We start from the raw sequence: 24,678 nt of genomic DNA on the forward strand, positions 1-24,678 counted from the left end.
CAGACAAGACCCAAGGTGTAGGTTGTGCAAGGAGGCCCCTGAGACAGTCCAGCACATAACAGCAGGGTGCAAGATACTGGCAGGGAAAGCGTACATGGAATGACATAACCAAGTTGCAGGCATAGTGTACAGAAACATCTGTGCAGAATATGGACTGGAAACACCGAGATCAAAGTGGGAAACACCCCCAAAGGTGACGGAGAACGCCAGAGCTAAGATCCCGTGGGACTTCCAGATCCAGACAGACAAGATGGTAATGGCAAACCAACCAGACATTGTCATAGTGGATAAACAACAGAGGAAAGCCGTTGTGGTAGATATAGCAATACCAAGCGACTGCAACATCAGGAAAAAGGAGCACGAGAAACTAGAGAAATACCAGGGCCTCAGGGAGGAACTGGAGAGGGCCTGGAAGGTGAAGACCACAGTGGTGCCTGTGGTCATCGGGGCCCTCGGGGCAGTCACCCCCAAACTGGACCAATGGCTACAACAGATCCCAGGAACAACATCAGACATCTCAGTCCAGAAATGTGCAGTCCTTGACACAGCCAAGATACTGCGCAGAACCCTCAAGCTCCCAGGCCTCTGGTAGAGGACCCGAGCTCAGAGGATAAGAACCACCCGCGGTGGGTGAGAAGGGAATTTATATATATATATATATGTATATATAACAATCACTATGACTTCAACGTAAAAATATGTTTGTTCAGAAGGATTTGAAAAAGGAAATAGACTGTTCCCCCATAATTTTCTGTATTCTGTTAAATTCAATTCAAGAATAATTTATCGATTACAAAGGGTGATTAAATGTTTCTGTAACTCATCTAAAATAATAATTAATTCAGGTACACCTCAGAGAGCAGTGTTTCCCTGAATCGTTCACCAGGACAGCCATCTTCCTATCGCTCTGATGAGGAGTTGATGACAGTGTTGGACAATCTCAGGGGAACTGATGATGAAAGGTTCATTTTTTTCTGTTCATTTTTTGTGACACAACATAACATTGCTTTTATATAATTCTGACTTATTCAGAATCTCTTCTGTATATATAATATTTTTGTTTTTTTTCACTTAGGGTTTCTGGCGATCCTTTATCCAAATTTCCGCTTCCTCACAAATTAGCAATTCTGGCTACACTTGATGAGGTGAGCTCTGTTAAAACAAACATTAAATTCTGTGGAAGAATGTAGTAGTTTATACTCATCAACTGAACAAATACCCTGACAGTGTATATCTGCAGTGTGCATTAGGTGTAGTTAGGTGCTCAAGAAGTCAGTGATGCTACGGTTAGAATTATTCAATTGTTCATTTCTTCATTTTGAATATTAGTTCAATAGGCATGATTCCCTATTGACATAGGAAATGGGCGTATTTCCTATGTCCTCTGTGATGGACTTGGTGCTCTATACAGAGTACACGTATATACAGATTACATCACTTTTTTGTTCCCCATGTATTTCAGATCCGCTGGCTGCTGCAGGATGAGATTGTTTCTGCTTTGTGTCACTCTCGGGTCATCAATTCAGCCACACTGCTGAAAGTCGCAGAGCATGTTTTACGCTCCAGTGGACGACCACACTGCCACTGTGAAGATGTTCCACTTCAGTTTGTCTTTGGACCTGAGCAGTCACTGGAAAAATTCAGAGAGGCAAGACCATACCCAGAATCTTATAAGGAATCTTATAATCTTAGGATTCATATTTCTTTAAATGCTCCTGTTAGCCTCTCCTAGTGCTTTCTGCGTTTTGCAATGTCAGTGTTAGTAGCCATATGCTCTGCATGTGAAAAAGCCACAGGTGCTGCTTTTGGCCATAGTTTCTATTCGACAACAGACTGAATAAAAACTGTTCTTCAATGCTTTACCAGAAATATAAGAAGTAACTTCTGTATGTTTCTTCTGTTTTATGTGTGGGACCTTTTCACACACACACCTCTGTTTCCACACTGAAAACATCCATACTAGATAAATAATGCGATTGGTGTTACATGTCCTTGTTTTCTTGAAAAAGCCATCTGCTCATATTGGTTAATATTTTATTTATCCTCAATGAGTTCCCTTTATCTTTTAATAAATAATATTGCAAAGGACGCTTGTACGTTATATAAGCAATCAAACAGTAGACTTCCACGGTTGGTTCGTTATATCAAATGTAGGACCCTCACTTTAGCCATGTAAATCAATTAAGAATACAACATTCCGCCAAAGCACAGATTGATGTAAGCTCTACTTTTAGTGGTACTTTATTCTCTTTTTGTGAAAGTGTAGTTAGTTTTTTCTTCAATACAAGAATTAACTATTTCAGTACAGATGTAGTATGCCATAGCAGAAGTGACTATACATTTTCTTTCATAAAGAATTAACATTGTTTTTCTGGACCTTGGAGTGAGAAATGAATGAGTACAGAAAGATAATGTCTGATGGGATGTTATCTGATTGTACAGGAGTTCTGCAGGTTGTCATTCTCTGGCTACATTTTGAATGTAGTACAGGACAACTTCTACTACATGTCCCTGAGTAGAAGTCACCCACAGAGAATCCAGGCCACAAAGAGGTTATCTGAGACTACCACAACCTCACCACAAGACAACGATAGGACTCGCATAGAACCTTTGATGTTGGAGAGTGAACCGGAGTCTGGAAACAACAAAGAGGTCAGATACTTCATTTCTTTTCTTATCACTATAGGGTTAGGGTTAGACTAACCCTAATTCTTATCACTAATTCTTATCACTGTTTGACAAACCATTGTATGTCCTTTGTATAAACAATTAAATTAGATTGAAAAACAAAGTCTTTAATCATGCTTAAAATCCACTTTCTTACTCTAGGTTGGGGTCAGTTTTAAAATTTTTAAGCTTTTAGTTTTAAGAGGCTTGGGAGTTTTCACAGTTAAAATCTATCCTACATTATTAAAATGGTAATTATCTCTTTATTCTGACTTGACAGATAAAATATTTACTTCATCTTGTTTAATGGCAGTTCTGTTAACTTCAAGATGCTTACCAATCTGTGGATCAGTGTAAGGGTTATGTGGAAGATCAGTCAATTCAATTCAGTTTATTTATACAGCGACCAATTTACAACAAATGTCATCTCAAGGCATTTTACAAAAAAAATCATTTCAATTCAATCACACATACATTCCAAGTTATTCTAGTTATTGAACTGTACAGTATGCTCAATTAATTAGTCAAAATACTGTAAAACATTTCTGTCTAAGGCATTGGTTCTTAATTATTTTCTCTCAAGCCCCCGTAGAAACAACAAATGTTTTCACCCTCCCGTTCCCCTCCGCCCAAAGTGAAACTCTATTGCGAATGTGATATTTAATAACTTATCTGTACTAACCGCTGACTCCAAATTCAATGACCCAATTATCAAAACAGCTGAAATAAGTGGTAGTAGTTCATTTTATTGTTTTGAGTCTCAAAACAATTTCCAAGTTTAGTTTACAGTCAGTAACATTAATCAAGACTGCTCAGTCTGTGGGATTCTCAACAGAATAAATGTGCACATGATCAACTGGTATATAAGTTTTTTGGACGAACAGTAAAACTTTTTCAAATTTGTAAAAAAATATTTGTCAACTGCTTCAGCTTGTTTTTCAAAATGTGTAGTTTTTAAACAAAAATGTTGTGCAAAATTTGAAACAATATTTATATTCCAGCTTGTCAGAGGAGATGAAAAGTGCTTAACACTTTGTATTCACAGTAAATAGGCTTCAACTATTCACTGGTGAGGTTTTTTGTAATATTGAGGGCTTGTAAAGTTATCGTTGGTATTGATTCTACAATACCAACGATGCCCACTAATTGAGAACTACTGATTTAAGGGAACCCAGCAGATTGCAGTCCAATTTTATAAAAGTCTAGTTCATTTATTTTCTGAAAAAACTCATTCTTCATACAAGAATTTACTAATAACTTGTAGCATCTCTAAGAACCACCAGTAACAACAGTTTGGTCTTAATTATTTAGGGTTTTAGAATAGAATAGAATAGAATTCAACTTTATTGTCATTGCACTGTCACAAGTACAAGCAACGAGATGTAGTTTGCATCTATCCAGAAGTGCTCTACGAGATCTAAATATTTATTTACAGATGTACAAGACTGTATGTATGGACTATAAGGGGTTATAGCAAAGAGATATAGATATTGTGTATAAATATAAATATAAATATGGGAGCTACTGTATATGCACAGATTATACAGAATATACAAGAATGTTAGGGAATGGATTATATATGTATATAATATATATATAAACAATATATAATATATTATTATTATACAATTATTATATAATATATTTTATATATATATATATGAGAGGAAGAATCTTATGTTCAACAATCTGTTTGTAAACCTTCAGACCTGGAGACTTGGATTAAACCCATTTATGTGACAAATATTTCACAATCTCCATCCATCTCCAGAGTGAAGACAGGAAGGTCTTCAGTCTTCACACAGATGCTTATGGGGACACAACTACTGCCGAAGCCGGAGAAACAGTCCAAGCCAATAATCTAGACTCTGAAGATATTTCTAGTACAGCAAGGAACCGGAGTCAGCCTAGTCCTCCACAGTCCGATTCCTGCAATCCTGAGTCCAGTTCTCCTCCAAAAACAGTATCCAGTGTCAGCCTGTCTGATTCTGCTCAGTCAGCCTCTCACAGTGAGTCTGACAGACGCATTTCACATGTTTTGCTTTTTTTTAACAGCTTTTAAATAACATCAGTAAATGTTATTACTGATGTTATTTACCAATAACATCAGTAATAACCTGAACCCCTTAAAATTCAGCCATGAAAGTTGGAACGGTGAACCTTCTTTTTCTCTTACCCTTGTCTATTTATTTCTGCTCTCCCACTTCAAACAGATCATCCAGAAATATATTATGAGAAGTTCTAAGATTGAAATCTCAAAACAAATTGGACAGAGTGGTGGTGCTTTTAGCAGCACCCCAGCTGTTGCTAAAAGCATTGAAACAAAAATAATTGTCTACATTTTATGGGAAAGCTTTAAGTCAATTCCTTAGTAACAACTTCCAAACCAAAGAGCTTAAATAAACTTGATCTGTTGGAACTCAGGTATAGTACGTTTACTGATTTGAAAATATGGGGCTTTTGAATTTTGACTGTCTGGTGAAGCTGAAAATTGTCTGTTTAATTTGAGAGTTTGACATAAATAGCCATCTATCAAGCTCCTGTCTTTGACATTTACAGAAAGGAAAGTAAAATGGATCAAATCTTGTTCTCAGGTTGCAGCAGACTGAGGCCAAGTCGTGTCCAGAGTGTTGTCTCCAGCCAGGGCAGTCTGGACTCAGATATGCAGGGTATGCTCCTACCACAGCTGAGTTATGCTTGATACAATAGTAATTGATTTAGTGTGTTGCTGATGGCTAACTGATTGTTTTATATTGTTTTAACTATTTATTGGTGGCAAGTCAATATTATGGCTTTTTTTGTTTATATTTGCTTCTTAAACAGAAACAAGTACAACCCACATAAAAATACATCATATACCAAAATTAAAATTCAGATAAAACTGCTTTCAAAGTTTTCCCAAAAGCTGCTTTGCAACCTGGGATTGATAAGAGAGGCTTTTCATTTATAATACTGTACATTAGCAGGAAGAGGAACAGCATGTGAGGATTCCTGGTGCAAACAACAGCACCATAAGTGTTCAAGCACTCTCAGGACACAGTTAATGTTGAAAGAGCAAAGGAAACCAAAGTCAACCACAAAACTCACTTCCAAGCCTGAAAGCCTTTCAGTTTCATCATCCTCAGAAGATGCCCACGGTTATTGTATGTATTTAAGGGATTCTGTTTGAAATGGAATCAATGTCACTGTGTTGTTTTTGTATTCTAATGAAGGCTATGATGGCGGCAGCAGTGATTCTGAGTCTGAGGGTCCTATCCCTGATGATCAGGAGGGTCAGTCACCGTCAATGCCAGACTTCTGGCTCATTGTTAACATCCATCAGGACAGAGTGACGGTGTACTCTCATGCCAGGTCAGAATAACTGTCAATCATTATCTGTAGATGCTTTGTGTAAATGTTATCATCTAGTTACCTGATCTCAGATCCTGATACCGGGTTCCCCCAGAAAACTAGCTAATCCCAGTGGTGGCAGCATTAGGGGAGTCCACCAGGGGCCCACCGCGTTTTTATGTTAAAACATGTTGAAAGTTGTCAGCACATCTAAAAATATGACTAGGTAACTATTTGTTATTAGAAGACATTGTTGACAATACATTGTCACTAGTCTTGAGACCAGCTGTAGTCTTAAAAACTGAAAAACTCAAAAAATGCAATTCAAATAAATAGTTATTATTTGCATGCCAGTTAAATCCTAATGAAATAATTAGCCAGTTGATCTAAGAACCAACTTTGGTCACACTTAAAAGTAAAATAAATGAATACTACGGTATTTTCCACACTATAAGGCGCACCTAAAAACCTTCAATTTTCTCAAAAGCCGAGAGTGCGCCTTCTAATCTGGTGTGCCTTATACTGTATATGGACCAATATTGATCCACAACAGGTCTCGCAACTACGGTAAGCAGCCGCCGACTTCATTTTCCTCCGTAGAAGAAGAAGCGAGCGGTGCACACTGGGTTTTGTTTAAAAACCCCAAAATGGCTCCTATTAAGAGACACGCTTACGACGCAGAGTTTAAGCTCAAGTCACGCAGTAGAACACGGGAATAGAGCAGCAACAAGAGAATTTAACATGAACGAATCAATGGTGCGGAAGTGGATATATATTGTAATTGCACTAACGTTTGATTTGCCGTAACAGTATCAGACTGTTTTTTATGTGTTTATTGAATCGAGGAAAAGTTCCCCTCCACTATATGTTATACCTTGCTGTTGTTAAAAGATAAACTATGTCACAAAAATACCACGTCACTTACTTTACCTCGAGAAAAATAATAAAACAGCTGTTTATTCATTTTGGGAATGAACGGAATTTTCAGAACGCTGGTTTGTAATCTATTAATAAAGTTTGATTGACCTATCTGACTATTTTGTTGACATTCCCTTTAGCGCAGCTCCATCTAATGGATGCATGTAACCCTAGCCTCTACTGGAGCCTCTATTTTATGTGCCTTATACTGTATATGAAAAATGTTTTAAAATAGGCCATTCATTTACACCTTACAGTGCGGAAAATACGGTACATAAAGTGGACTATGACAAGTATGCTTAGCTAAATGTTCTGAAGGTACAAAATTCAGGTATTTATTGTAAGTTTTCTTGTGTCTTCCTAAATTCTCGTGCGTAGTGCAATGTTTTGTTTTGCTGGTTGGGATTGCTTATTTATCCAATAAATGCACTAATATCACTGTTTCTGGTGCATATATCATAAAACTATTCAATGTAAATAAACAAATGGAGCATGTGTATCCACTGGGGGAATCATTGCTGGTGGTTCTCTAGGTAAGAGGAAAATTTGAGGGCTTTTAAATTTTTTTTTTACTTCAATCAACAAAATGTGATTCATATTTTCCTCTTCTAAAGATGAGATGTTTCTCTGTCATTGTCTAGGTTAATAATGGAATTTAAGCAGATATCTTTGTTGTGGAGAAAACAAAATATTGGTTTTCATTTGGGATATTTGAAGCTACAAATTTTTCTTTGAATTAATTAGATTTTTTTTCCAGATCCTTGAGTGAAGAAAAAGAGATTGATGTCGAGCAGCTAGAAAGGAAAGTCGATGAACACGAGCTTCCTGAATTCTTACAACTGCATCAAACAGTGGTCAGGAGGATTGGTGAAGTTTGCAGGATTGTAAATCAGGTGGTTTAGTTGTTACATCTTCACACTATTTTGGATTAAGATTTGTTGCACGTCATTTTATCATTTTGATCAAATTCCACCATCCTGAGTATGCACAAAATGGTGGATAACAGTCCAGAAAAACACTCCTGGAAGTTGTTGTCATTCAGTTATTAAAATTCCTTGAATGCTTTAAGCTGATTGGTTTAATAGAAACCTACTTTTATTGTTTTTGGTATGTTTTAGCGCATGCTGCTCCAGGACCTGCATGATAGCCATGTATGTAACACACTGTTGGTGGCAGAAAGTGAGGAGGATATCTGGAAGAATGACTCTCTCTTCAGGCAAAGGCAGAACACCACTGACGGTGAGTTGGTAGATAGCTTTAGTTTTTTCAGCCCTTACGGTTTCATTTGTGACTCATTTAAAATATGATGGTTAGGATGTTTCTCTGACTTGACAAACTTATGTAAATCCCCTTGCAGTCATACAAAAACTAAAGTATATGTATTTGTATATATTTTATTCAAACCACTCAGACTACAACACAGAGGAGAGCTACCAGGCCAGAGATTACTTGGCAGCCACCATGCAATTTATCCCTGGGCATTTTGCATGTGACGTTGTGTGGAGTACAGTTATCCACATCCATCCACGCCTTAAGATGGGACCCAACATGGGGGTGTCCAGGGGTGAGTTGGAGATCCCTGTGTATTCTAAAGTAAACAAAATTGTGAGGAACATATATATGTTACAGTTTTACAGTTGGGTTGACATACACAAATGAAAGGCATTTTCATTTTAGAGATGAAAGTAAATGAAAGTTACATATGTAACTACAGTTCTATGAATCCCGAATGAATGCCAGAAGATGGTGCTGAAAGCATTGAATGTTCCCTTTGTGTATTCACCATTCAAGTAATAATATAATCAGAATCACACCTGTGAGGCATCGGATGATTACTCAGAACATATATAGCCTGTCGCCATCCAAAGCTCTATTCCTACAGAATCTCTGGCTTCCTGCAGCTTTGGTTTGACAGATGACATCCACATTCAAATGGGGAAATGCTAGGATCCTGGGTTAGGGTCTACATACACTAAGGGTTAGGGTGCTATGGAGATCCTACCATAGCAGGGGTGGGCACTCCCGGTCCTCGAGGGCCGGTGTCCTGCAACTCTTAGATGTCTCCCTGGTCCAACACACCTGAATCCAACAGCTGAATCTCCTCCTAAGTGCAGTCAAGTTCTCCAGAGTCCTGTTAACGACCTCATTATTTGACTCAGGTGTGTTGAAGTAGAGATGCATCTAAAAGTTGCAGGACACCGGCCCTCGAGGACCAGGAGTGCCCACCCCTGTACCATAGGGTCTCCATAGCACAAGAACAGCTGGTCTAAGCATCTTATAGTGGCAATGTATGCCTCTAGTGTGCTCACTGGGCACAATAACTGACTAATCCCTATCCACTCCTGACATAGGTGGAAACCATGCTAATCTCAATGCATTGTTACAATGTCTTTTCAGAAATCCTCTCGGTATGATGTTTTGATTTGCTGGTTGAGACTTATCCAAGCAAATGTAGTATTTGCAAAGAATACTCAGATTGGATGAAAATTACCTGCAGGCATAAACTGTGTCAAGTTGAAAGAGCAGAGATGGCCGTTGTATGTCTTGAGTAAACGCACAAGCCACGCATTCTTTGTTTACTGCGCGCTCAACACTTTCACAGATTCACATAGAATGTTGTGACGCTTTTATTTTCACGCCTACCTTGGTGCAGTATTCTCCAAAAAGTTGGCCTTCACAGAGGGTATAATATATTCAGGTTATTGTCTTATTTTACATGAAGGAGCGACCCAGACACCCATTTAGATGCTTCAGTTGTTTATTGGTAAGCAAGACAACAGAACTTAACCTCACAACCTTACATTGGGGCATGCACTGGTGGGTATTTGTAACCCCACTAACGAGAACCAGCATCAATACCTAATAAACATCAATACATTACACTCCTCCCCTTTTCATTTAAAACTCCTGCAACTTTTTATTTTTCTTTTAATTAGAACACTAATGCTAACAAGAATCTAACTTAGCATAAATAATTTACCGAACAATATTAAACACCTATTGCTTTGCCATATTTTTTTATTAATTCATTTATTTTTTGCTTTTCTTTTCGGATCAAAATGGCACAATAGCCACACTGAACAGCTTATGTATCTAAATCAGTCTTTTTCAAACTGTGGTCCCTGTACCATTGGTGGTCCACGAGCCTCCCTTAGTGTTCCACAAAGTATTGCATGTAAACGACTTTTTATTTGCCGTTGTTGTGGGGCAATTTCAAGTTAGGTGGCCCACGAGTGTTTGTTAATTTGTTTAAGTGGTCCTTGGCCTGAAAAAGTTTCAGAAACACTTATCAAATTGTATACACCCCAAGAATCAACAATTAGTTTTATCTAACAAGGAAGAAGTCTGACTCCTCTGCCTTCGCAATGGGATTATTCTGCCCTTTTAAGGATTTGTGTCCTATGTTAGAATTTAAAACAAGCAGGTTTCTTGTGCATCCATTGTATATAATGAAGAACTGCAGTATTGTTGGGCTTGGCAGGTGTAGTCAAATGACTAACTGGGTTGGATCTCCAATCTATGACTGCTGGTACAGGAGCCAGTGGTGGTATTCTCCTCTCCATTAAATCTGAGGTGGTGTTTTCAGCCAGCACTGAAGCATGTGTCGACTCCAGGGTAGACTCAATGGCTGTCTTAGCTGCTGTGGCTGCAGAATATATAAACAGTCCTCCAACAGTCCATCTGTGACAAATCCTTGTTCTTGCACTGGGGTGGTGTTTCAGCTTCCCATGAAAACTGAAATGTTAATTTTCATTTGGAAACTAGTGTTTCATGATCGATGAAGTAGGTTACTGGTCCAAGGCATTTCACAAAAGTTGCTCTTAACTATCTCTCCTTTTCCCCGTGGAAATTTCTGACATGCACCTGGTCTCCTAGCAGCAGGTGCCATAATTTTACAGCCATCTTGTCATGGTAAGTCTTTTGTGCGTTTTGTTTTTCTTCCTCAGCTCTCTCTAAACTTGTCTTGAGCCGGGTAAATCTAGTTCTCAACTGACACTTCAAAAACATCTCCACTGGTGCAACTCCAGTCTCTGGATTCTGGAATATTTGTTTTTCTTCTGCTGTTGTGTCTTTATCACTCCTTGGCAGCCTAGATAGTGCATCAGCATTGGCATGATGTGCAGACTTTCAATACTCTGTCATGCAGTAGTTGTAAGTCACCAACATTGGCTTGTGATCAGTGGTGAGTATAAACTTCCTACCAAACAGGTATTTATGGAATTTCCGTACACCAAATATAATAAAAAGGGCCTCTTTTTCACTTTGTCTGTAGTCACACTGTTCTTTTAGTGTACGAGACTCTAATGCTATGAGTTTCTCTTCCCCATATTCCATTATGTGGGATATGACTGCCCCTACACCATAGTGAAATGCATCACATTCTAGCCGAAATGGTTTTGTTGCACCGTAGTGTACCACAACCCTGCTTTGTAGCAGCAGTCTTTTTTCAAAGGTCTCTTCACATTCAGACATCCACTTCCACGGATTCACTTTCTTTAGGAAAGTGTACCTAGGTTGTAACAGCATGGACATATTTCTCATGAACAGATGCTCCTCTCTGGCCTTCAGTGATAAGGACGTCGTCCAAGAAGCATGTTACATGAACTAGTCCTCGTAGGATCTAGTCCATGACACATGGACTTGTGACTCTATAGACCCTGCAGATCTTAATGGACTTGTCTGCTTTTGGAACAACGATGAGTGAAGCTCACTCACTCCGGTCTGTTTTGGATACAATACCCATTGCTCCTAGCCTGTCCAGCTCTTTTTCTACTGGTTTTCTGAGGGCATAAGGTAGTGGTCTAGCCTTCTTAAAGATGGGCTAACTCTTTGATTTCACTCTAATGGTGGCTTTATACTCCCCGATGGTGCTGGGCCCCTCCTCAAACACTGCCTTATGTTTTTTTCAACACAGCCTCCAGCTTAACATAAGCTGCATTTTGAGCCCCCCCCCCTCACTGAGAATATTTCTCTCCAGTTCATCTTGAATGTATCTAGACTGTCTTCTTTTTACAACCACAAGACAAAGCTTTGCTGTTTGTTGTTTATATGTGGCATTTACCATTACGTCTCTCAGAGTGGGAATTTTTTAGTTGGTAAAAGTGAACAGATTTACATAACGTTTCTGCTGTGGTAGATGAGACAGGAACTTTTGATATTATCTCTGAGATCAGTGTTGCCTGGGTGCTTATATCCAGCGATATTTCTACCTTTTTGGCTTCTATTTCAAATGCAATGTGAATGCTACGTCGTTTGCTGGCAGTGTACACTGTACACACCCCCAGCTCATTGTTGTCATCTACATCACTTTTAGTGTCTTTCTGCACATATTGTATCTTTTTATTTCTACATGCCCAAGCTACGTGTCCAAGTTTTTTTTTTTGTTTTTTTTTTTTGAACTTACATTTTTTATTTTTATTTTTACAGAGCAATAATACAGCCGTACATCAATGGTACATAACACAAGTGTTGACAATATGAAGTCTTCCATAAAATAAAATAAACATCTTGGCATGATATCTTACAACCTCAGCATCACATTTGTAGACTCCTCACCATACAACATTAAAATAAAGATACATTTTGGGCAGGATAGCTAAACACCATATGCCAAGAGACAAACTTGTTAGGCTTATTTACATCAACAGAGCTTCTGCTGGCCCCCAGCGGAGGCTAAAAGTGGTTTTTTGAAGTCTTAATGAATAGGTTATCTGTTCCATTTTATACAATTCCCTTACTTTTTGGATCCATAAGTCATAGGAAGGTGGCTCCAACTGCATCCACCTGATTGTAATGCATTTCAGGGCTGCTGTAAAAAGGATATTTAACAAATATACTTTGGTTCGTCCTTGCAAACCATCTGGTATAATACCAAGTAACGCAACTGTAACATCCTTTGGTATAACTTCCGGGAAGATTTGGTTTATAGCCCTGTACACCTCATCCCAAAAGTTTTGAAGTTTGGGGCATGACCAAAAAATGTGTGTATGATTGGGGACCGCTGAGCCACAGTTTCTCCAACACAAGCTTGGTACTTTAGGATCCATCTTGGAAACTACATCTGGGGTCCTGAAATATCTGCTAATAATTTTCCATTTATATTCCCGCCACGTATTTGAGTTTGTAACTCTATGTGCCTCAGTCCAGACTTCCTCCCATGTTTCGTCAGAGATTTTTTTGGCCGTCTCTGCCTCCCATCTTTGTTTTGTCCAAGTGGGTTCGTTAAAGTTCATTGACAGGAATACACTATATAACTTTGTTATCAATTTTTTATCTCCTCCCCCTTTCTGGTAATGGATTAGGAGGTTTTCTATTGGTGTGGGATTTAGTACTCTTTCCCAGTCCCTATGTGCAGACAAAAAAGAGCGCAACTGTAAATATCTAAAGAAATCATTTTTCTGGAGATGAAAATTCCTACATAACTCTTCAAATGACATAAGATTGTTCCTGTCAATCAACTGATGAAGAAATGTAAGCCCCTGTTCAGCCCATTTAGAAAACTTTTTGTCTAAGAAATTGGGTGTGAAGGATTTAATATGTCCAATGCTTGTTAATATTGATAAACCTCTTGGTAGCTTGAAAGAAATTCGCACTTTGTTCCAAATGTTAAGTGTGGTTTTAGTCCACAATGGCAGATCCTTTACTAGGATATCTAAAAATGGCAATACTTTTAATGGTACTGAGCACTTTGCTTGCTCAATGCTCAGCCATCTTGTTTGAGAATCCTGTTGGATCCATGAAATTAAAGGCTTTAACTGAGCTGCCCAGAAATAGTATTTCAAAACAGGAAGATTGAGGCCCCCTTCCGTCTTACTTCTTTGTAGTGTTTTGTATTTTATGCGAGGGCGCTTGCTTTGCCATATGAATTTTGATATAATTTTATCCAATTCAACAAACATGGACTTTGGTATGCCAACTGGTAACATCTGGAATAAATACAATAATCTGGGTAACAGATTCATACGAATGGTTTCAATGCGACCGAGGAGGGACAAAGGCAATGCTGACCATCGCTCTAGGTCATCTTTAATTATATCCAGTGTTTTGCTGTAATTGGCATGATACAAATCATTTAATGAGAGAGGAATATTGATGCCTAGATATTTAATGCCCTCCCTTGGCCACCTGAAGCCGCACTGTTGTTTAACCCCCAGTGGAATATTGCTATTGACATCCATTGCCTCAGTCTTATCAACATTTATTTTATAACCAGAAAAATGTCCATAAACAGAAATCATTTCCCTCAGACGTGGTATTGATGATGTAGGATCAGACAGATACAGAAGTACATCATCTGCGTAAAGAGATATTTTATGTTCCTCTGTGCCAATCAAAATCCCTTTAATTTCATTATTGTCCCTAATAAGCTGAGCTAATGGCTCGATACTAATTGCAAACAAAAGAGGTGACAAAGTATGTGCATAAGTATGTGTACAAATGTCTTCATCCACGCTCCAGTTTGAAACTTGCTGACCTGAAACCATTAACTCTTACAGCCGTTGTGGGGATGAATATAATGTATGTATCCAATCTATAAACTTGGGCCCAAATTTAAATCTCTTTAATGTTTGAGTAAGGTATTTCCATGACACGCGATCAAAAGCCTTTTGGGCATCTAAAGATATTACAGCTGTCATAGCTTTCTTTTCTTTTTGGTGAGACATAATATTCAATAAACGACGCAGATTATTTCCATAGTGCCTCCCGACAATGAATCCAGTTTGATCTGGATGTATGATTTGATTTATTATAACATTTAATCGTCTCGCCAGAATACCAGTTAGAATGCGTACGTCCCCATTAAGCATCGATAATGGTCTATATGACCCACAATCAGTGGGATCCTTACCTTCTTTATGCAAAACAACTATTGTGGCATCAGACCAGGATGGCGCCATTGTTTTTGTTTCTAAAGAAAAGTGGTATGCTTCCAATAAAAGTGGAGTAACGATGTCTATGAAACATTTATAGAATTCATTTATGAAAACGTCGGGACCAGGACTCTTATTATTTTTAAGGGATGAGATAACGTTTTTAATTTCTTCTTCTTGAATTGGCTTATCTAATTGTTTAGCTACAATATCGGATAATTCAGAAATATTTATATTTTGTAAGTAGTCAGCTATCTTACTCTCATCACCGCAAGTGTCAGTGTCTCGGTATAAAGCCTTGTAAAATTCTGCAAATGTTTCAGCAATATCTTTCAGTTTTAAGATGGATTTATTGCCCGATTTCAGCTTTTGAACTACGTTTGAGGACTGTTGTTTTTTAAGTCGAAAGGCCAAAAGTCTACTCGCTCTATTTCCATTTTCATAATACTCTTGCTTGGCAAAACGAAGGTTACCTTCTATCTTTTCTGAAAGTAAATCTTGGAGCTCTCTGCGCGATGTATTCAAATCATTCAGAATCCTGGATGCTCTCTAACCCTAACCCTAACCCCTAACCCTAACCCCCTCTTTTTATGTTGAAGATCCAGTTCCCGAATTCTATCTTCTAAGTATTTCTGTTTGGCTGCCTTTTGTCTTTTTTTTGCTGTCGTGTAGGAGATGATGCTACCTCTTAAATAGGCCTTTGCACAGTCCCACAGCATAATAGGAGATGTTTCAGGGGTATTGTTTATGTCCAAATAATTTTTGAGGTCTAATTTAACAAATTCAACAAATTCTTTGTCATTAAGAAGGGAGGCATTAAGTCTCCATTGCTTAAATGATGGTGTCAATCCCATATTCCACTTGAGAGTAACAGGTGCATGGTCAGAGATTGTGATGGGCAATATTGTGATATCCTCAATTCTGTGTAGCTCGGCCTTGGCAGTAAAAAAGTAATCTATTCGTGAGTAAGATGCGAAATTTCTGTCCTTTGGGAATTTGGATCGCCATACATCCACTAATCCAGCTTCCACAGACATATTTTTAAGAATTTTACCCATCTTAGATATAGCGGTTCGAGAAGCTGGGTGCCTATCTATATTTGACATTACACAATTAAAATCCCCCCCCATAATCAGTAGACCAGAGCTGTATTCTGCAATCATATTGAAAACTGACTTAATAAACCCTGGTACATCTTCATTAGGGGCATAGACATTTACAAAGGACACTGATGTTCCATCAGTTATCCCATTTACCAATATAAATCTACCCTCCTTGTCCTTATGTACTAACGTTTCAGTAAAGTTAATTTGCCTATGTATTAATATAGCAACACCCCTTTTCCTGCCAGAGCAATGTGACGAATAGTAAACTTTATCAGCCCAAGACTTATTTAATTTTGTATGTTCTACATCTGATAGGTGTGTTTCTTGTAGCAGTGCTACTTGACATTTTGATTGTCTAAGTTGCAGCAATACTTTTTTTCTTTTGATTGGACTATGCAAACCCCTCATGTTATAACTTGTTACTGTTAGTGTACTCATAACTGAGTTAATTTAAAAATATATATGTGGTAGTATTGTGTTGGAGGCAGAGACGGCCATTTGACGGATGGAACCAAACTTGAGTAACATGGACGCTGAACACCAAGATGATGCAATAAACTAAAAATAGTAAGGCTTTGCTGTACAATATTGTCAAAACTAAGATTCAAATGCTCTGCTTTTTTTGATGCAAAAGGATCCTTGGGGAACAGAAGGATCAAAACGCAAAAAACACAATTAAAAATGTGCATTGCTAACAAAGTGCAAGGTAGTGGGTTTAAGTCCCTAGCCACTGTAAAAAGCGGCAACAAACACAACCGAAAAAGGGTTGGATGTGTGCAAAAACAACAACAACAAAAAAATAAGAGTGTGGAAGTTCAGGCTCCTGCAGGAGAGCATAAGTATGTGTACTTTAACCACAACGTAAAATCTACTAGTAATATTAATACAACTTAATTATGACTAATTGTGACTTAGTAATTTAACAAGGTTAGAAGTGACAATGTTACGCACCTTTCAAACGTACCAGTTTAGATAAGTGGCACTGCCGAACATAAACACGGTTAGTATTTAAGCAGTTTCAGATCCCGTTATTGTAGCGGGGATGGTATTCCATATGTAGTACATGGCCTTCACGGGATCCCGAAACTCCTTACTGTCCTCTTTGTATGTGATTTTGAGTCTTGCTGGATAAAGTAATCCGAAGCGCACATCGCTCCGTCCCCGTAAAGTTTTCCGTGCATCGGAGAAGGCGGCGCGCGCCTTGGCGACACTGGTGGTGTAATCCGGGAAGATGGCGATCCTTTTACCCTGGTAGGTCAGCGGGGCTTTGTCCCTGGCTCTTCTCAGGATGTCAGCGGCGTCTCCATCATAATGCAGCTTGGCGATGATCACACGGGGTCTTTCTCCGTCTCCTGGTTTCGTCAGAGCTGCTGTTCGGTGTGAACGATCGACTTTTACATCCCGGTCCATCTGCAGCGCTTCTCTGATCATTTTTGAAACCTCTTTAGGTTCGGCGGAGTTCGGCTGTTCCTCAACGCCAACTATGCGGATATTTCCGCGCCTCATCCTCCCCTCCATGTCCTCGCACTTGTCCCGTATCTTAACCAGCTCGCTCTGAAGTTCGGTGACGGTGGTCTGCAGAGTGTTTACCTCATCAGACCATGTAGACAGCCCACCTTTCACGTCTTCAATGTCCGTTTTAATTGAGGTAATTTCTGCATGGATGGCGGTGGCATTGCTGGCTATTTCGGCCCTCACTGCGTTGATGTCAGCCCTGAGAGCGGTGAACTCTTCAGACAGCGCACTCCTCATTTCCTCCCTTATAATTTTGGAGATTTCCCCTCGTATAGAGGTTAGGATATCGGCTCTCAACTCCTCACTCGTACTAGGGCTCTTGGGTTGTGGGTCTTCGCCTTCTGGAGTACGCTGCCTCGTGGCTCTGGTGTTAGCCGTTAGCTTTGCCGTGTTACCGTCGTACTTGAACTTTCGAAGTTTATCCGCCATTTAACAAGTAACGTTCACTGGAACGGAATTCTTTATAGTCCAACACCTTTATCAATCCGATTTAGGTCACAATTAGTGAGCAGTTGTGGTTTTTAAAGCGAAAATATTAATAAGCCTGCAGGAGCTCTGAAATATCCGTCTTTACTCCATCTTGGCTCACTAGCGCCCTCCATGTCCAAGTTTTGAACAGAAATGGCATTTTTCATTTTTAAATTTGCATGTCTGTGCAGTGTGCTTACCCTCACACGGTAATGGGGTTGGCTCCTGGCATTTTCTGCCATCATTTTTCTGTGAGATATGAAAACCCTTCTGCTAATTAATTGCTGCTGATTTAAATCTCCGTTTTCTTTATTTTCCCCTGATGCACTCTATTTACATCTCCAGCTTCTTTGAACTTTCCAGAAGATTCTTGTGCGTTACTTGAGGCAGTTTCCATCACTACTGTGGTCTCACAGGCATCTTGAAATGTCAGATCTTTTTTGGACAAAAATCTGTTTTGCACATCCTTGCTCTTCAGGTCACTCACGAAGTGATCATGGAGAGTCTCGTTAAGATGTCTGCCAAACTCAATGCGTTCAGTGTTGTTTTAAAGACAAAATATAGTCTGCCATTGACTCACCCTAATTTTGGTTCCTTTTTTGAAAACGGAATCTCTCCACATTTGTGATGGGTTTTGGCTTATAGTGATCACTCAGTGTCTTACACAGTTACTTGTAAATGAATTCGATTGGTTTTTCAGGGCTCAGCAAGTTTTATAAAAGTCTGTATGTGTCTGCTCCTATTACAGCAAGGAAAACACTGAGCTATTGTTCATCCGGCACATCATTTGCAATCAACTATAGCTTCAAATTTTTCAAGTAAGATTCAAAATCATGTTGTCCCTCTCTGTACTCTAGTATTTCTCCAATTTGGAATTTTGCCATGGCTACACATAGTCCTGTCCACTTCTCACTTTTTGTTAGCCTCTTCCTGATGAGAGCTACAAGTTCTGGGATTTATTTTTCTCACTCTGTGTTTCTTCCATAGATGATTATACAATAAAGTCATCCCATCCTCATTTCCACTGTAATATATTCGGGTTCTTGTCTAATACCTTACAGTCGAGCTGCCAGCCTTATAATGCCCTGGGAAAAGTATATTTTGATTGCATATTTGAATGCCAAGCTGACTGGATATCGAACTATATCACAGGGCATTCTGGATAAATACAACCAAAACAAATGCACTTGTCTACTGCCAGAGGGAGAAATGACTTGTGGTCTATTGCCAACAACAAAAGAGAGATCCTTCAATATGCTCGGTAAAGTGTGACCTAGCATGTTACGAAGAAAAAATATAGGTAACCCTGTGGTAGATGGTGGCACTGCATTAGAAATAATTATGTTGCTGTGATCATTTGGAATTCCACTTCCTGCATCAGAAATGTTACCTGAAGGTTGTAACTATTTTCTCACAAAATTTGTTCTTTGGTTTTCAGTACATTGTCAGAATTCATGTTTTCTGTTTTTTAAGCTCTAAACAGATCTCTTTGTTTCTCTATTACAGCAATCCAGGCCCTTCGCTCTGTTCTGAACTCCTTCTCTGTAGTTAATAGAAAGAACATGTTTGTCTACCAGGAGCGCACAACTAAATCAGTCTTCTACCTCAGGTGAATTTTGTGATTTTACAGTATTTCCAACTGCATTTTTGTGTCACCTTTGCTTGTAAAGCACATCTTAGATGTGAATGTTATTTTTGTTTACCTGTTAAGAGGAGATCACTGTGTAGGATGACTGAAGGATGACTGTCTCGACATGTCAGCCAGCTGCAGCTGCATTGGCACTATTAAAGCGGTTTCCTTTGTTAACGCTGGGGCCTGTTCCATGTAGAGCTACAAAATGATTACTCTGGGCAATCTGAAGGCTAATAAGCCCCTCATCATTAATAAGTCCCAGCAGATCAGTATGGTCTACCTTTGAATCCACTGACGATAACCTCCAGCAGAGCCAAACCTGACTTCACAGCTACATATATATGTATATACTTGTAAGTTAAAAAGTTTGCAAACCAGGATTGCTGACTTCTTTTAAAAAGGATGGAATGTAAGAACTAACCCGCTCCAAAAGAAACCGCTTATGGTGACCACTTTGTATTTAAATGAATTAGAGATTTAAAACTCTCTAACTCCAGTTGAACCCCTATTGTGTAGCTCAGGCACAACTCCTCTTGTGCCTGAGCACAAAAGGGGGATGGAGGTAATATACATGTCTTTTTGGCGTTAAAGAGATAGAGACATGATTACATTTAGGGAGTATTGTCTTTGAGAAAACCAAAAAAGAACATTCACTCCGTATGGTTCTGGAATATCTCTTAGCTTCCTTTGGCTTCTGCATGTGGCAGGTGGTTAATGTGATTTTTATAGGTTTTAAACTATGAACTAAAATTCTAATAAAAAATGCTGCCAGTATCGTGTTAAGGCAACTCATTATGAAAACTTATGTATGGCTTGTATTTTTCTCCATAGACTCTGTGAAACCTCACTAAAAGGCAAGTACTCAGACCTGGATGGGAACCTTCATCCAACTCGCTCAATGGGACTCATTAGAAGCCAAGAGCCTTTATATCCTGAAGACCTAATGGTAAGAGAACATATAGTACTTTAGTGTCTTTATTATGACACTTTCAAAAGTGCAAATTTTGGTTTTGCATACTGTTTTTATCTAAATCATAACACAGATAATCTTATATCTAAAGATTTATTCAGGAGGAATCTAATTCAATTATCTTTCACAATGTTCCTTAAGACAACATTGTGAAAAATATTTTTGGGGAAAAAAAAGAGTGTCTCAGTTTGCCCTGTGACAGACTGGCGACCTGGCCAGACTGTACCCCACCTCTCGCCCGAAACGTTCACTGGAGATAGGAACCAGCACCCCTGCTGACCCCACTGGATGGATGGATGGATGGATGGATGGATGGATGGATGGATGGATGGATGGATGGATGGATGGATGGATGGATGGATGGATGGATACTGTTGTAGTCAGGGGTGTAAAAACAAAGGCAAGTTTTCATTTCATCCCATTTAAATCTAGACTAAAAAGCCAAGAATTTAATGATGGCATTGACTAAAGGTAATGTTTTGATTGTCAATTCTATGTTGCATGATTTTTGTTTTTGTGTTTTTATGATGTAAAGCACTTTGAAATGCCTCGCTGCTGAAAGATGCTGGACTAATAAGATTTGATTGATTGAATTAATTTGGAAAGTAGTGAAGACATTTTTTGTGATTGTAAAGAAAAAAACTGTATGGAAATGGAAATTAACTCGCTATAGAACCAAAATTAAATACTTTCCTGAAATAATCCAGATCGTTGTTCTTGTTCTTTTTGAAAATCACACTTGAGTAAGGCAGTCTTGTATTTGTTGCATCTTCCTTTAGGCCTCCAGATCTTCTTTGGAAGGCTCTCGGCCAGTAGGACAAGTAGACAAACACATCCTGCTTCTGGTGCATGGAGTGAGAAATGCAGGTACAGTGTTGTAAATGATAAGGTCAGGGTTTCCCTTAGAAAGGTTGCTAAGCCCAGTGGTCAGGGTACCGAGGTGGACCACCATGTTTTTTGTATTAAAATATGTTAGGGAAACAGAAAATGTACAAATATTACTGGGTAATTATGTGCTACAGGAAAACATCTCCAGGGAAACACTATTTAAACCCACAACTAGTCTTAAAAGGAACAAATAAAAAAAATACCATTTAAATGAATATTAAATATTTGCACTTCTGTTTAATCCAAATTAAGTCAGTGGCTCCATCAGGCCCCCCAGGGCTTCAGGAGCCCATAAATGCTAATATTTTAACACAAACCACAGATACATAAATGTAATATTTGTTTATTGAGATGATCAATGCTGCTAAATTTGATTTAATGGTTTCAGCATACATAACTTAAAAGATTTTAAATAGTTTAACATTTAAATGTAAGATTTAAAGGAGCTGGTAAGTTTACTTTGTAAAAGTTCAAAGAACAATATTTATAGTTAGATGTTTTGTTACCATAGCAACAATCTGATGCTGTGAGTTTAATCTTTGAGTTTGAGCTCTGTTTGTTCACAAATACAAATTACTAAGTTGTAATTGTGACTTATTGATTTTTAGGTTCACCAATTAAACTACTCCCTATCTCCCATATTTCACTAAATTTAACACAGAAGCTGTTAGAGGTGCTGATGTTTTTAGCAGCATGAGGGGCCATTAAGTCAAATTCTGCTCAAGGGACCGACCCTGCATGATGAGTTAAATCAACTGCACTGTGCGCAGAGATGCACAACAAATGGGAGATTTAATTTAATGCTGCTAATGTGGCTTTTGTACATCTTCCATTTCGTGTCTGTTGAGGTTTTAATAAGCGCCACAGAAACTGTTTTGGTTGCCAAACTTTAAGGGACGAATTTTTCAGATCCCCACACGGCCACGCTTATTAACTCTGGCTGACTTAGTAGACAAAGATTTTGATATGGTTTGATGCATCGTATAACCAGAAAAATATTAAAAATAATAAAGAAGTAGTATTAAACCAGTGTGATGCGTGACTATGAGGCGAGCGCGAAAGCTGTAGGTGCAGTGGGTTTTAAACTCTTACCTTTAGTGTTCTCCAAAAAAAACATGATTCCTCACAGGGGGTTGATGTAAATAGCCATACAGGTCAGCCTGTGTCTAGTTTGAAGGTAGTCAAGGGAGGCGCGAGCGATGCACACTGAGGTAAACTTCAGCAACGTTCGCTCTCTCAGCTTTAAATGCATCTTCTATAAACCTATCTTCTATAAACATGTCTTTTAGGAATAAATCTGCTCCGCCACTAAAACGCTCAGAGTGACAGAGACACTTGTAATCTGGTTTTATAAAAAAAAAAAACATTTCTGGCTTAGCCTGGTGGGGGGCCTAGTAAAGCATGGCGGGCCGCCAGGCTTATGATACACTGGGGGAAACCCTGTAAGGTAGAGATTGTGTAAAAGATTCCATTGTTTCATCAGACAACTGTTGGAGCCACTTGTCAACTGTGAGGTCTCAAGGTTTATATGGATATATGTTTTCAATTGTAATTCATTCTTTTATCTCTTGTGTAGGTCCAGAAATCACAGATGAACTGGTCAAGGTGCTTCGGAAGCGCCTGGATGAAACCACCTTGGACATCATAACAGTTATGCTTGTTAGGAACTGCAAGCTGACTCCTGCTGATGTGGAGGTAGTCTGGCTTTTCTGTGTCCTAGTATTTCTATTACACAAAAAACATTTCACATTATTTCAAATGCAATGTCTGTTTTGCACAGAGGCAATCAAATAATGAATTAAATATTTCCAAATGTTGTCTGGTTAGTTTATCCAGCCAACAGGATCTCCTCCCACTGGAATTATGACCTTCAATCTTCCAACGTATTGCCTTCCCTGGCTGCCCACACTGGCTCACTACCTCAGACAGAACCTGCTTATCTTCCTGCATATACCGAAGTACACTGACAACATTTCTGTACACCATTTCAAGGTACACTGCACCATGTAAAATTGTGTGCCCTAACTCCTGTCCTATTTTCTGGACTGTCCATAACAGAAAGAATAAAGAGCATGAAGGTTAGAAAATTAGTAAGGACAGGCAATATGACTTTTCAATGCAAAAAAGTGAATCCTCAAGATGCATAAAGAGGTTATCTTGCAGCACTGCGGATCTTTTTTAACAATTCATATTTTTCAAAATATATAGAACTGGACAAAAAAAGGAAATTGTTGTAAAAATTGACAGTGTAAATGACAAATGCCTGTCTTAAAAAATAATTGAATTTACGGTCGCTGGCCACTTTATTAGGTACGCCTGTCCAACTGTCGAATCACCCAATCACATGGCAGCAACTCCATGCATTTAGGCATGTAGACATAGCCAAGACGATCTGCTGCAGTCCAAACCGAGCATCAGAATGGAGACAAAAGCTGATTTAAGTGAGTTTGAATGCGGCATGGTTGTTGGTGCCAGACGTGCTGGTCTGAGTATGTCAGAAACTGCTGATCTTGTCATGATGTCAGTATTTTGAGGGGTTTTTCTTTTGTTTTCTTGTGGACTTCCTGACAGATGTCAGGGTTTATTTTGAACAAAGTAATCTCCAGTGCTCCCTGTTAATTTAGCCCTTGTGTATCACCCGTGTCCGCTAATTAGTTATTCCCCTCACCTGTTCTCCATAGTATTTAAGTTTGAGTTGTGTCCTTGTTTGGCGCGGGATTCTTGTCTGTGTTTACTTTGTGCCTGTGTCTTAACTCGAGTTTGGAACTGCTCGTTGTTGCTGACTGATGAAAAATAAAAGCAAGATGCCACATCGCCGTGTACGTTTTGGTTCATCCTTTACCTCAAAAACTCCATTCCTGACAGATCTACTGGGATTTTCACGCACAACCATCTCCAGGGTTTATAGAGAATGGTCTGAAAAAGAGAAAATATCCAGTGAGCGTCAGTTCTGTGGGTGCAAATGCCTTGTTGACGCCAGAGGTCGGAGGAGAACTGATTTGAGTTGAACGGCAACAGGAACTCAAATAACCACAACTGAGGTATGCAGAAGAGCTTCTCTGAACACACAACATGCCAAACCTTGAGGCAGATGGGCTACAGCAGCAGAAGACCACACCAGGTGCCACTCCGTTCAGCTAAGAACAGGAAACTGAGGCTACAATTCACATAGGCTCTCCAAAACTGGACAATAGAAGATTGGAAAATGTTGTCTGGTCTGATGAGTCTCGATTTCTGCTGCGACATTTATATGGTAGGGTCAGAATTTGGTAACAAGATGAAAGCATGGATCCATCCTGAATGTATCAACGG

At 38.9% G+C, this 24,678-nt stretch overlaps 1 protein-coding gene across 8 annotated transcripts in view; it reads left to right on the top strand.

The window, feature by feature from the left end:
* Positions 1-24,678, top strand: part of szt2 (SZT2, KICSTOR complex subunit) — a 182,570-nt gene that overhangs the window by 106,665 nt on the left and 51,227 nt on the right. For all 8 annotated transcript variants that reach the window (XM_023339641.1, XM_023339646.1, XM_023339644.1 and 5 more), the window contains 15 exons: positions 846-962; positions 1,076-1,145; positions 1,463-1,648; positions 2,443-2,652; positions 4,439-4,676; positions 5,262-5,336; positions 5,880-6,018; positions 7,673-7,808; positions 8,034-8,154; positions 8,327-8,479; positions 19,382-19,484; positions 20,340-20,454; positions 21,258-21,345; positions 22,943-23,061; positions 23,194-23,358. In XM_023339641.1, coding sequence (XP_023195409.1) covers positions 846-962; positions 1,076-1,145; positions 1,463-1,648; positions 2,443-2,652; positions 4,439-4,676; positions 5,262-5,336; positions 5,880-6,018; positions 7,673-7,808; positions 8,034-8,154; positions 8,327-8,479; positions 19,382-19,484; positions 20,340-20,454; positions 21,258-21,345; positions 22,943-23,061; positions 23,194-23,358 — 2,035 coding nt within the window. The remainder of the gene's footprint in view (positions 1-845; positions 963-1,075; positions 1,146-1,462; positions 1,649-2,442; positions 2,653-4,438; positions 4,677-5,261; positions 5,337-5,879; positions 6,019-7,672; positions 7,809-8,033; positions 8,155-8,326; positions 8,480-19,381; positions 19,485-20,339; positions 20,455-21,257; positions 21,346-22,942; positions 23,062-23,193; positions 23,359-24,678) is intronic.

The sequence above is a fragment of the Xiphophorus maculatus genome, chromosome 9 (assembly GCF_002775205.1).
Source record: "Xiphophorus maculatus strain JP 163 A chromosome 9, X_maculatus-5.0-male, whole genome shotgun sequence".
Lineage (NCBI taxonomy): Eukaryota > Metazoa > Chordata > Actinopteri > Cyprinodontiformes > Poeciliidae > Xiphophorus > Xiphophorus maculatus.